The sequence below is a fragment of the Panthera onca genome, chromosome B1, assembly GCF_046562875.1.
Source record: "Panthera onca isolate mPanOnc1 chromosome B1, mPanOnc1 haplotype 2, whole genome shotgun sequence".
NCBI lineage: Eukaryota > Metazoa > Chordata > Mammalia > Carnivora > Felidae > Panthera > Panthera onca.
Genome location: NC_138342.1, coordinates 125,648,093 through 125,662,484, shown reverse-complemented (window position 1 = coordinate 125,662,484; position 14,392 = coordinate 125,648,093). Strand labels below are relative to the sequence as shown.

Sequence of the window (14,392 nt, the reverse complement as noted above, 5' to 3'; positions counted from 1 at the left end):
TCCCTCTTTCTTTTTATCTTATTTTTCCTCTCCCCCCATATTCATCTGTTTTGTTTCTTAAATTACTCATATGAGTGAAATCATATCACATTTGTCTTTCTCTGACTTTTTCTGCTGAGCATAATCCATTCTAGTTCCATCCACATTGTTGCAAATGGCAAGATTTCATTCTCTTTGATCACCGGGTAATATTTCATTGTATATATAATCCACATCTCCTTTATCCGTGCGTCAATGGACATTTGAGCTCTTTCCATAATTTGGCTATTGTTAACAACACTGTTATAAACATCAGGGCGTATATGCCCCTTTGAATCAGCATTTTTGTATCCTTTGGATAAATACCTAGCAGGGCCATTGCTAGGTCATAGGGAAGCTCTATTTTTAACATTTTGAGGAACTTCCATACTGTTTTTCAGAGTGGCTGCACCAGTTTGCATTCCCACCAACACTTTCATGTTTCCTTTCCAATCAAATTTGGCTTCTGTCATACTCTGTCTCCACAGCTTTGCAAAGATGTCTCTAAATTCCACAATATACCTTCCTATCCTTTAAATCTAAGGAAGCCTATTTCTAACCACAGTCCTCAATTATATAACATCAAGTACACTTCATTCTATCAACATGCATTCAAATTCTCTTAATCCTTGCAACCTTGTAACACTTATTTTATCACCTGTTATATTTACATTACAAATCTCTATGTTTACTATTAATGTATCCGGCATTATATGTAAACAACCTTTAATGTGTCCCAAAGGACTAGAACAAAGCTATGTACACCCTGTGATTGCTCAATAAATAAATACTGCTCAATAAATAAATACTAACCAGTATTTATTTATTAATACTGGTAGAACTAGGATTTAATGGTGGTAAGTCACCTGTTACTAAGGGAAGGAAAAGAACATTATGCTATTTTCTGCAGAACTTTTCTCTTTTGTTTTTTTGGGTTTAGGTTGGGTTATTTTTAAAAAGAAGTTACAAAAAAAGCTCCCCACATAGCTGGATACTATAAACATAAAGATAACAATTGTGCAAACTATTTCTTCAATACCAAGCAACCCTTCCATTAGGACAGTGGTTCCCAAACTTCGCTACATAGAATCACTTGGGGAACATTTTAAAAAATCCCACTTCCCAGGAGTGCCTGGGTAGCACAGTGGGTTGAGTATCCAACTCTTGATCGTGGCTCAGGTCATGATCTCATAGTTCATGGGTTCGAACCCACATCGGGCTCTGTGCTGATAGCATGGAGCCTGCTTGGGATTCTGTTTCTCCTCTCTCACCCCTCCCTCGCTTATGTACTCTCTCTCTCTCTCTCTTTCTCTTGCAAAATAAAAAAGTAAACTAAATTTAAAAAAATCCCACTTCCCAGTTCATACCCGACAGCCAGGAAGTCAAACTCGACTTGGGGGGGGGGGGGCGGAGGGACGTGGGTGGTGGTGAGAGCCAGGTTATAGTCTTTAAAGATCCCAGATGATTCCAACGTGCAGCAATATTTGAGAATAATAGCTTTAGGAAATCTTTCAACTTGGTATATGTACATAAGCAATAATTTCCTAGAGGTAGTCAGTTGGCCTGAATTGATTAAGAACCAGTACATATCAATTACAAATATTTGGTAAATGGTTGAAAGATCAGTTGATCTGACTCCCACACACACCCTCACTTCATGAGCAAACAACTCGATGAAAGTGACAAGTATGATTTGTTAACTGATGCTGATGTTGTAGAGACATGGGATTAGTTCTCGTCTCAAAAGTAGAGTAACTGCTTAAAGAGTCCCACTCAGGTCAAGATGTCAGCATCTGTATAGGTCAACATATATTGTACGTGTTAACATAGATTATCATATATTTTATTTGTGTCATATATTACTGTCCTGTGTTAGTGTCACATACATATTAGTTCCATATGTGGTGTATATGTTGTCAAAGATATGTTAGTACACTAAAAATGTTAACTTTCTTAGGATACTGCAGATGACACTAAATTTTAGACATTTGTCTGATGCTTTCAAATATTTCAGTGAAGTCAGAAATAAGGTTGATGACAATAAAAATGCCAAAAGTCGTTTTTAGAAAAACATATTTGGAAAAAGGCACACTAATGGTTTTAACCCACACACATGAAATGGGCAGTTTTCAGAAAATAATGGTCATGTTTAAAACACTACAAGCTGTGATTCGAAATACTTCTTCAGTCAGATCTCATTAAAAGCCCCTGGTCTTTAGGCATGTAGATCCACCAGGTACACAGCAGTCATTAAAGCTATTCCCCAAAGATTTCCAGCTCTCTGTGTGTTTTCCAGTCTCCTGGTAGGGTTGCTGAACCTAGACTCTTTGGGGTCCAGTATGACCATGAGGCTTCTACTGACCAATTAGTTATTAGCAAACCTAACTCGCTTCAAGCCCAGACCACTTTGCTTGGAGGTCCAAAGCACTCCAGAATTGTTTCCCTCTGACAAGGCAGCCAGGATCCCTTGACTTGTTTGGTTCACAAAAACAACCAGGAGCCTTCAAGCCTAAGTATTAGTGATGAGCAAAACCCTCCTACCAGTGCTTGAGTGAGAAATAATTCTTATTGTTTTAAGACACAGAGACTTGTGGGTTTCTTGTTACAAGACATAAACTAGCTTTATCCTGATGAAAAAATAAGTATGGCAAATCATGCCTATAGCATAAGAAAATCACTAGTCATGCTAGCTGATTTGCGGGAAATCATTGACAGCAATATTCCTTAAAGGAACTCACAAATTTAGGATAAAAGCCTCAGAGATTCTACAATGTTTCTCATCATTTTTGATAATATAATCTGACCACTGATTCTCTGAACACTATTATTAGTCTATTATTTCACTAAAAGTAAAAGGCTTCATTCAGGAATGGAAAACCTTTAAGAACAAAAGATTTGAAAAAGAAAAACATGGGGCACTTGGGTGGCTCAGTCAGTTAAGCGTCCAACTTGGGCTCAGGTCATGATCTCCCAGTTCGGGAGTTTGAGCCCTGCATTGGGCTCTGTGCTGACAGCTCAGAGCCTGGAGCCTGTTTCAGATTCTGTATCTCCCTCTCTCTATGCCCCCGCCCCACTCGCGCTCGGTCTCTCTCTCTTTCTCTCTCAAAAAACAAACATTAAAAAAAAAGAAGAAAAACATATGCTTTTAGTTTATTTTTAAATGATAAAAATCTAACTTAAATTGTGTAGACTCATTCTTCTGTTAAAAACATCCAATAATTATATATTTATAATAAAAAAACATCCAATAAAAATACATTCAATGCAGATTCGGGTGTGTGTGTATGTATGTATATATGTGTGTGTGTGTGTGTGTGTGTGTGTGTGTGTGTGTGTGTGTGTGTGTGTGTGTGTGTGTATTCCATTCAATGTATAGAACATTCCATAAAACTACATATACCAATCAGAAAGCATTCTAGATAGATTTTAATCTGTTCAGGCAGAAGCAAGTATGTATAAAACATATCCTTTGGGGAAAGAACATAATTTATCAAAATAATAAACACACAAGTGATAAAATTAAGGCGCTTCACTTCAGGTGCTCAGGAGAAATAGAAACATGAATGATGAAGTGAGAGATATGAAAATCAGGGGCGCCTGGGTGGCGCAGTCGGTTAAGCGTCCGACTTCAGCCAGGTCACGATCTCGCGGTCCGTGAGTTCGAGCCCCGCATCAGGCTCTGGGCTGATGGCTCGGAGCCTGGAGCCTGTTTCCGATTCTGTGTCTCCCTCTCTCTCTGCCCCTCCCCAGTTCATGCTCTGTCTCTCTCTGTCCCAAAAATAAAATAAAAAAAAAAAAAAAAAAAAACAAAACGTTGAAAAAAAAAAAGAAAATCACAGTATTTTTTCCAAATTTTGGAAATTTGTGAAACACTAGGAAAATGAAGAAATTTATCAGCTCAACTTCAGGGCAGATGAAGGAAAATCTGTCACAGACCAAACTGCCACCATAAGAGAGTGTATGAGAAAAGGCTTTCTATGGCTAGGGATTTTATTATCGATGGGCAAACCCCTAATCATAAAAGGGCTGGTACTTCTCTGTCATCCGACACTTTTATTTCTGACATGGCTCCATGACAAAAATCCTGTTTTGACAGAAAGCATGAACACAATGCTTCATCCACAAAGTCATCCCAAGTGGGACCAGGATACTCAATACATGAGAGTGAATGAAATATCCATTTATCCATACTTCACTCGGTCTCTAAACAAAGAGAAACTCCATCTCCAGAAACAGCCTGTTTTGTAATGTTTAATCTTTCATTTCTCCAAAGTCTGCTGCAATGGCTGCAAAGCAGAGGGACCCTGTTTTGTTGGGTTTTGGGGTTTTTTTTTTTAGGGATTATAAAGAAAAAACTTTCAGTGGGGGAGGGATTAGCTTTCCTTAAATTTAAAATGGAAACAACCCGGGGTGCCTGGGTGGCTCAGTCGGTTAAGGGTCCGACTTCAGCTCAGGTCACGATCTCACGGTCCGTGAGTTCAAGCCCCGCGTCGGGCTCTGTGCTGACTGCTCAGAGCCTGGAGCCTGTTTCAGATTCTGTGTCTCCCTCTCTCTCTGACCCTCCCTTGTTCATGCTCTGTCTCAAAAATAAATAAACGTTAAAAAAAATTTAAAAAAAAAAATGGAAACAACCCAAATATTTATCAACAGGTGAATGAATAAAGAAATTGTGGTATATCCACGTAATGAAATCCTGCCTAGCAGTAAAAAGAAATGAACTAGGTATATACTCCACAAGATGAATCTCAAAAGCATTATGCTACATAAAGAAGCAGACTCCAAAGACTCTATACCGCATGATTCCTTTTATATGAAATGGTTTTTAAAAAAGGAACAAACTAAAGTGATAGAAAGCAGCTCAGTGGTTGCCAAGGGCCAAGGAGGGAGGGCAGGCAGACTGACTGCAAACGGACATAAAGGAACAGGGAGAGGAAAGCCAGGAATCTCCTATGATTATGGTGGCAGCTACAAAACAGTACACATTTGTCAAAACTCACCAATTCCTACAGTTAAAGTCAGTGAATTTTACCGTATGTAAATGACACCTCAATGAAGCTGACTTTTTAGAGAGAGGCCAGCAAGACAATGGAAGATGAGACTACCCTAATGGAGAACAAAAAAGGATTCAGATTGGCTGTCCAACACTGCTGATTCTTCAAATAGTTCTCATTTCAGCACTGACTTCAGTGCTGGGGAGAAATATAAATGTAAACACAAAGGAAAATCCCATGCTGTCATAGTAAATGGACAGCTCAATCTCTGACCCCCAGAGTACATACACATTTTGCATTGACGTCTTCCATTCTACAACACTTAACCATGCAACAGGCACTTTAAATACTCTTAGATTTTACATACCTAGAGCTTTTCATGAATAAAATGATTCTATCATGTTACCTCGTGTTTCAACTGCACTGATGCATTTTCTGAGAATTGTGAATCCCATCTTATCCAACTGTGCGCCTAAAAGAAATAGTGTTAAAATATTAAGGGCACGATGAATTATTGATGTTTCTCTTCTTTACAAAAATAGAAAAAAAAATTATTTAAATTTATTTCACTATTAAAAGAAAGCTAAAGGCCATGTATTCCCATGTATTATAATGTAAATGAGAATTTCATATATTTAGAAAAGCACTTATTGGAATAGGACACCAATTACCAATAATTTATAAATTTATAATTCATAATACGAAATAATTTTTATACTAATACATATGACTTATTTTAAACAGTGGAAAAGAAAGTGCTATAAATCTTTAGGGATATCTATCTAAAAATGGGTAAGATACATTTTGCCAAAATTCCAACAGCAGCTCAGAATTCTTTTTTAGTTATACAGAGGAGTGAAGTAAATTACTTGACAGTTGGAGGGAGAATTAACACAAACCTCTTTTTTTATTATTACTATTTTTAATGTTTTTATTTATTCTTGAGAGAGAGAGAGAGAGACAGAGGGCAAGTGGGAGAAGGGCAAAGAGACACAGAATCCGAAGCAGGCTCCAGGCTCTTGAACTATCAGCACAGAGCCCAACACAGGGTTCAAACTCACGAACTGCGAGACTATGACCTGAGCTGAAGTCAGACACTTAACCAACTGAGCCACCCAGACACCCCAAGAAACCTTTTTTTTTCTTCAACTATAGAAAAATTTAAAGAAAAAAAAATTTTTTTAATGTTTTTTTCTGAGACAGAGACAGAGCATGAGTGGGGGAGGGGCAGAGAGAGAGAGGGAGACACAGAATCGGAAGCAGGCTCCAGGCTCTGTCAGCACAGAGCACGACGCAGGCTTGAACTCACAAACCGTGAGATCATGACCCGAGCCGAAGTCGGTCGCTCAAACAACTGAGCCACCCAGGCACCCCCAGAAAAAATTTTTAAAACACTTCTTAAAAGTATTATTTTGGGGGGGGGGGGGGAGTATTATTTAAGCCATGAGCTTGAAAAAGAATTTCACATTTCATACCATGCTCTAATGTTTAATGCTTTATTATTTTCATAATGAATTTAAAACAGATGATTCGTATAGCAGAAAAGATTTTAAAATTTCCTATTTTTTTTCCCAGTATAAGTGCTTGCCTGTGATTAGGCTGGCACATTTGAGTATCCTAATAAAAGATGATTCTTGTTTCAAAAATGAAATCAGGGAAAGTGAATGCTTGAGCCTGTATTTAGAACTAAGGAACAGTAATATTGACACTTATCTCTCAGGGGGAACAGCATGAACAATCCACAAATATAAACTGTGCAGGTTTAATGCTAAGTTTGAGGAGAACTTTAATGAGGAATATCAGGCAATGGTTTACTGTTTAAGGATCTATAATTCATATTTTATAAAATGTTTAGCAAAACTATTTTTCGAAAGAAGTGGCAGGTTTTTATTTCTCTATAAAAAATAACTGAAAGGAAGGACAGAAGGAGAAAAGGAGTTGGGGGAGGAGAGAGGAAGAGGAGAAAGACAGAAGGGAAGAGAGAAGGAAGTAGGAGGGACAGGTAGGGATTAAGAAGGTGTCTCAATGCAAACAGTTGAGCATCCGACCCTTGATTTTGGTTCACTTCATGATCCCAGAGTCGTGAGACCAAGCCCTGTGTTTGGCTCAGCACTAGACATGGAGCCCGCTTAAGAGTCTCTCTCTTCCTCTCTCTCTGCCCCTCTCCCTCCGTGCTCTCTAAAATAAAAATAAAATAAAATAATTTTTTTAATTAAAAAAAAAAAAAAGGCGCTTCACATAGCTTTACAACTGGCAATTTCCAATACCAGGTGGGCTAGAGAGGTCTTTTACTCAAGCACTGGCTCAAGTGATATATACACATCATGATAATTTGGAAATCATGTGTTAAAGAACATAAACTTTCCAAACTGTATACATTTGATTAATGTAACCTTAATTTAACCAAAGATATCAAAAGTAAATTAATGAAGAAACCAGCAACTCTGATCACATTTTTATCTCCGAAAAAATAAAGACTACAGAACTAGGCAGTGCTCCCACATTCCTGGAGTACATACAATACATGGAAGATGACTGCCCTAAAATAACTGAATATGTGTGACTGTTATTTTCTTTGTTGTTTATTGGAGAGATTGAGAGAGAGAGAGAGAGAGAGAGAGAGAACACATGCAAGCAGGGGAGGGGCAGAGAGAGAAGAAAGAGAATCCCAACCAGGCTCCAGGCTCAGTGCAGAGCCTGGCACAGGGCTGGATCTCACAAACCACAAGATCACAACCTGAGCCTAAATCATGAGTCAGACACTTAAATAACTGAGCCACCCAGATGCCCCAATTGTTATTTTCTAAGGTGCAATAATTTATTACTTCTATAATCCATACTCAGAGAGTTTAAGGATAAAAAATATCAAGGGTGGGGGTAAGGGGGTTGCAAACAGGGGACCTGATAAACAGTTCCTACCCATAGGAACTTACAACTTAGGAAGCTGAATGATGTACACCTGGAAGTCTTAGGTGTTTATGGCTATAAGAATAAATATCAATGAGAATTGTGGAGGAAACATTTTGGGCTTTGTAGAGAAAGTAATTATAGAGAAAGACTTAAAAAAAAAAAAAAAAAAAACTCAGAGATAGAAAAAAATCAATGAGGATTACAGCAGTCCAGGAAAATCTGGGTTGGTTGCAGTAGGTAAAACAGAATACATATATACATTTAGAGATCTAGCTTAGAGAGGATACAGAGCACACGGCAACAATCTGACATCAGGAATGAAAACTAACTCATGAAGAAAGGCAACAAACAGTCCTTTTTATGAATCAGCACTTACTTCCTTCTGGTCTTGGGATGATGGCTCTATTAAAACTATGTAACAGCTAGTAAAAGAGAAAAAGGGAAAACAATATTTTTAACATATCAATATAAAGGTTTCAAGTAGGCATGCCTATGACCATGCAAAAAAAACAAAAAAAACAAAAAAAGATCGATATTGGCTAATTATATACTAATATGTGCTCAAATGCTAAGATAAATAACAATCAGGGGCACCTCTAAGTCTACTTTGTCTCTTGCAGAGAGGTATGCCATGGTAACAAGAAATAAGATGAAGGAGCTAGGATTCTTGAGCAACTTACTGGAAGTTTATGTAAATTTGAAATGCTCAGCCTTACAGTTACAGAATGACAAAGAAACTGCTGCAATAAGATGAAGCTCATTTTCTCACCACTATTTCCAAGATCTGGTATTTACTTAACAATGAGAGGACTCCTGGTCATAATTTAAATAACTACATCTGAAAGAGCTAGGTGATAATTCTGGGCTGCCTCTAAGAACTTCAGCACTGACCCATTATTTGCAAGTCATATATATAGCACCTGGAAAAAAAAAATGCTACTTTAGGTGTCCTCGCATAAATACATAGCTAAATGTTTTCTTTCTGCAGACTTGCCTTCGTCTGTGCATCTCAAATTAATTACTTGCCTCTTTGTGCTAAAGGAGAGGTTAGGTCTTCAAGGTTACACTGCCTTTGACAACAGACTTATTTCTCAAAGACTGAGTCATGTGATCTTTTCCCTGGGCAAACTCACTTTCCAAAGCACTTGAATGTCCGGGGAGAGAAGTCCTAGTTGCTGCATTGCCTTTACTAGAGAGGATTAGTATAATGTATTTTGGATTCTCAGTAACCATTAATGCTGTAAATACTCTGGATTCCCAGCTAAAATTTTCAAGGACAAATTAAGACTAGACAGAAATAAAAGGAGGAAGGCCAAATGTAGGTCAAATATAATAAAATAATACACAAATCTGATTACCACTCCCCCCCCCCCCCCAAGCGTGATACATTCTCTTCTATAGCATCTATTTTTAACATGTATACTTTGGGTGTGCATTTTTCCAACACTGAATCAAGACTGCCACCCACACCAGGGCCCAGCTCCCTGGCCCCTATATTCCACCAGTGTGTTCTCTGCTACCGTAAGATAACATTATCTTCTGCCAGTTTCACAACTCAATTCTGACACCTCTCCTTTTACTGTACATGATCCCTCCTTCCCTTTGCAAGCCACTCTCCTTCCTTTTAAACCCTGCTAAAATGACAAATGCTTTCCAGTTAAGCCCACCTGGTACCTGCACTGGCAGTTTACTTAGAGTCGTAATATTTTCAGGAGAGTTTATTTTAGTGGGTTCTATGGTGTTTTCTATAATTATCCTTACTAACTCCCCAATTCAATACATGATCTGCCAAATTCTCAATTCCCAAAGGCCACCAGGCCACTGAAATGAAAGCAGTACTCAAAGCAGCAAACAGGCTGAGTGTGTGTGCCTCTGGATCTATACCACTACCTTTAATTTAATCCTCAAACCAATCGTACAGAGGCCCATTCACTAAGGCTACCTGATATTGCATACCATAAACCATTAGTCTAAACCACAAATTGTTAAATCAAGCAAAATGACTACAGCAGTCACTTATAATATTGCCCTCACTGCCTCATATTTACTGTTCCATCTCCACTGAGATCAAAATGAATTGCAAGCATTTATTGTGTTCATCACCCAAAGAACTGTCAGGCAGGAAAGAAAAAATTGAGAATTTAGATGACTTCCTCAAGCAAAGCAAATCTGAGAGGCAGAGTCAAGAAAAATCAAAAATAAAAACTAATGATACACCTGTCTTATATGTGTTGCTGCTACCTCAAGCCAAATTACTAGAATACTGAATGCTCCCAAGATGAATTCAAATACCAGTTTCAGCAGGAAACTTTTTTCAAATACTATGAAACAAAAACAACATAAAAATGAATACAAGTCAACTCTAAAGGATTTGACATAAAACAACCATTGATTATTCTTACAGCTTCTTTTCCACCCAGAGCTTCCAACCACTGCTTCCTTTCCTCTTCTGAAAATGCCTGCATAGTCAAGGAAACGCCAGGCCTGAAAGACACCAGTAATGGATCAGGTTAGCCCTCGGGCTGGTAAAACAAACAAACACAAACAAACAAACAACAACAAAGCCTGCTTTACCGCTTCCTAATGTTTTGTTCTGGTGATTAAGTTGGGGTTTTTTTAATTGTGATAAAAGACACGTAACATAAGATTTATCATCTTAACTTTAACTGCACAGTTCGCCATGTTAAGTACATTCACATTATTGGGCAACCCATCTCCAGAACTCTTCGTCTTGTAAAACTAAAATTCTGTACCCATTAAACCACTCCCTGTTCCCTTTTTGCTCAGCCCCTGACAATCTCCCTCTACTTCCTGTCTCGATGAATTTGATTACTCCTAGGTAACTCTTATAAGTGGAATCATATAGTATTGTTCTTTTTGTAACTTGCTTATTTCACTTATCATGGTATCCTCCATTTTCATCCATGTTGTAGCATGGATGAGAATTTCCTTCCAAAGGGTGAATAATATTCCACTGTGTGTATACGCTACATGTTGCTTATCCATTCGTCAATGGACACCTGGGTTGCTTCTACTTTTTTCTATTCTAAACAATGCCATTATTAACATAGGTGTACAAATATCTCAAGAGCTGGCTTTCAGTTGTTTTAGGTATATACCCAGAAGTGGAATTACTGGATATGACATAGTAAGAAATAATGTATTTGGTCTCTGACCCTGCTTCCTGGCACAAAGCTCCTAATACCCTTGGTATCTCCAAAATAAATGTCAGTTTATATTCTAATGAGATAACAGGGCTGCAAGCTCTAGGACAGTCTTGGGATGGAGCTGGTTACCAAGAGAACCATGTGACTAGGGGACTGGAACTTCCAGCCCCACCCCCACCCGTTCCAGGAGGGGGAAGGGGCTGGAGATTGAGTTCAATCAGCAATGGCCAATTATTCAGTCAATTATTTCCTATGCAATAAAGTCTTCATAAAATGCCCTGGGTATGAGAGAACTTCCAGGTTGGTATAAACATGAAGGTGCCTGAAGGGTAGCATGTCCAGAGAGGACGCGGACACTTCAAGCCCCTTCCCCTATATCTCTCTTCATATGGCTGTTCATTTATTTCCATTAAAATATCCTTTGTAATAAATTGGCAAAAGTAAACTGTCTTCCTGAGTTCTATGAGCTGTTCTAGCAAATTACCAAACCCAAGGAGAGAACCAGGGGAACCCCCAATTTACAGCCCAAAGCAAAAGTGACAATCTGGACTTGTGGCTGGCATCTGAAGTGGCGGGGGGCAGTCTTATGGCTGCCTGAACCCTGAACCTGAAGGGTCTTCACTAACTTTAGTGTCAAAATTCAGTTCAATCAGGGTCTGCAGAGAACTGGAGAACTGATGGGTGTGGAAAAGCCCACACATCTGTAGTACAGAAAGGAGAAACAGTTCTGCCTCACAAGGGGCCAATGGTAATTCTATTTTTAATTTTTGGAGGAATTGCCACATCTTTTCCACAGTGGCTACACTGTTGTGCATTCTCACCAAGAGTGCACAAGGCTGAGAGACTAAGAGAAAAATTACCAGGTGTACTCACAACTGCAAAGAAAAGATCCCTCCCCTCCCTTGCCGTTCTCCGGAACCAGCCAGGGCGTGCCCGGTTGTGGCCTGACCTACAGGCGGGAACCAATCAAGTTCTACTGAGTGGTTTGAAAAAAAGGCGGGAACCAATCAAGTTCTGCTGAGTGTTCAAATTTAAATGTCAACCAATAACAGCTCTGTAACCGCAAAAAAATCCCTAACTTGTTTGTGCCTGTCTATAAAAGAAGCTGTAAGATCCTCGCTTAGCGTCACCGGCAACGAGTGCGTGGAGGACCAGGTTCGAACCTGCAATAAACGACCCTTGCCGCTTGGCTTTGACTCTGGACTCTGGTGGTTTGTTTTCGGGGGGTCTCTCGAATCGGGGCATATCAAAGGCTTCCAATTTCTCCATCCTCACCAACACCTGTTATCTCTTTTTTTTCAAAAGTAGCCATCCTAATGGGTGTGTGGTGCTAGCGATGATGACAATTTAATAAAATAGATACAGGCTTATTGTTACCCAAGCATGGACAGAGTAAAACCAGAAAATCATTTTTCACCCCATCCCAATTCTACTTCCAAGACAGCAGACTACTAACGGTTTGGTGTTTCCTTCTTATTTTCTTGAGCCCTGTGTTGGTCCTCTGGGCCACATAATCTTTCTCAGTTCAGTTTATTCAGACACTCAGGGATTGAGCCAGAAAACTCTTTATACTGGGAAGGAATACTAGGTAAAAAAGTCATTAATAATACCTCTTAACCTGTGAGTGGTTTCTCACATGAAACAAATGTGGAATATTTGATTCAAATATTAGAAATTAGTATTAGAAATGAATTTTTCTGGCAAAGAATTTAAAGGCAAAACACAGAAAATTGGAAATGAAAGTGGATGGTTGAAACGAAAAGTATAATAATTAATACTTGCAATATTTAATTCCCCTTTGATACTGAATATACTTTTTTTAAGTCTATTTTTGAGAGAGAGAGAGTGAGCAGGGGAGGGGCAGAGAGAGAGGGAGAGAGAATCCCAAGCAGGCTCAGCACTGTCAGCATTGCGCCCAACGGAGGGCTCAAACTCACGAATCGTGAGATCATGATCTTAACTGGAATTAAGAGCCGGATATTTACCTGTCTGAGCCACCCAGGTGCCCCCTGAATACACTTTTTAAAGTTATCACTCCCGTGACAGTATCTCCCCTCACTTTTAACTAATGGATTATCTTTTTCAAATAAAGCAAACAGTAATAATCAACTATAATTCAATAATCATTACAATTTTTATAAATTACTGTAAAGTCAAAAGTCTTCCAAAAGCACAGACACAAATGTGAACAAGCGGGGCTCCCAACACTCATTCCCAAAGGTATTACGCTTTCTCCCCACATGATTGTTTGCTTAAGGTTCACTACAAAGTAATTATAGCTACAATTGATAGGCTCTTGATGACAACCATGTTCTCCAGACTGAAATTTAAAGGAAAAAAAAAAAATCACCAATAATCCCCCACTCGCACCCCTAAATAGCAAAATGGCTCTTTATTGTCTACCCCACACTTTTTTTTTTTTAATGTTTATTTATTTTTGAGAGAGACAGAGACAGAACCCAAGTGGGTTAGGGGCAGAGAGAGAGGGAGACACAGAATCTGAAGCAGGCTCCAGGCTCTGAGCTGTCAGCACAGACGCTAATGCAGGTCTTGAACTAATGAACCGGGAGATTATGACCTGAGCTGAAGTCGGATGCTCAACTGACTGAGCCACCCAGGCACCCCAACCCCACACTTTCTTATACTGGCCTCACTTTTCTATCACCTCGGCACTGCACAGTACAGACCCGAGGTCCCACCTCCTCCCGTTCTGCTACACACAGCATCTTTTTGGATCAAGCATCAAGGCAAGATGCCCAGACAACCAGTCTGTTTTAAGAAGTTCCTTGACTGGGACGTGAAGATTTTGGCCCTTATTCTTAGTAACCCACACTGGGCTCAAGGGAGTTAATTAAAATTGTGAGGGAAAACTTCAGATGGCACAAATGTTTTTCTTTACATTCTTTAAGTGATAAAACAATATTTACATATGGGGGTCTCACGTCTGCAAGAATGCTCCATTCTTGTCAAGAAGAAAAAATATCTAGTTACCTCTCTAAAAATTATATTTATTCAAACATTTAGTTATGTACTTAAATGAACAAAAGTATAAAACATAAAATAAGATGTGGTAGCGAATACATAATACAAAGCTGACAGCTTTTCTAGTCCTGGAATGGCAAAATTAGCAGAGAAAATGGGACCCAAGGCAAAACATGGTAACTTCTATCCCAGGAAGACAAACATGGAGTTTACAAACATTTATTGAATACCCTACCATATGCAAGGCACCGGGCTGGGCATACCACCCACAAAGGGCTTACTGTCTATCAGAGAAAGCAGAAGGTAAAAAAAAAAAAAAAAAAA

At 38.9% G+C, this 14,392-nt stretch overlaps 1 protein-coding gene across 5 annotated transcripts in view; it reads right to left on the bottom strand.

The window, feature by feature from the left end:
- Positions 1-14,392, bottom strand: part of ARHGAP10 (Rho GTPase activating protein 10) — a 321,446-nt gene that overhangs the window by 145,287 nt on the left and 161,767 nt on the right. For all 5 annotated transcript variants that reach the window (XM_060655658.3, XM_060655661.3, XM_060655662.3 and 2 more), the window contains 3 exons: positions 10,322-10,403; positions 8,296-8,341; positions 5,416-5,481 (listed from right to left, as the gene is read on the bottom strand). In XM_060655658.3, the coding sequence (XP_060511641.2) occupies positions 5,416-5,481; positions 8,296-8,341; positions 10,322-10,403 (194 nt within the window). The remainder of the gene's footprint in view (positions 1-5,415; positions 5,482-8,295; positions 8,342-10,321; positions 10,404-14,392) is intronic.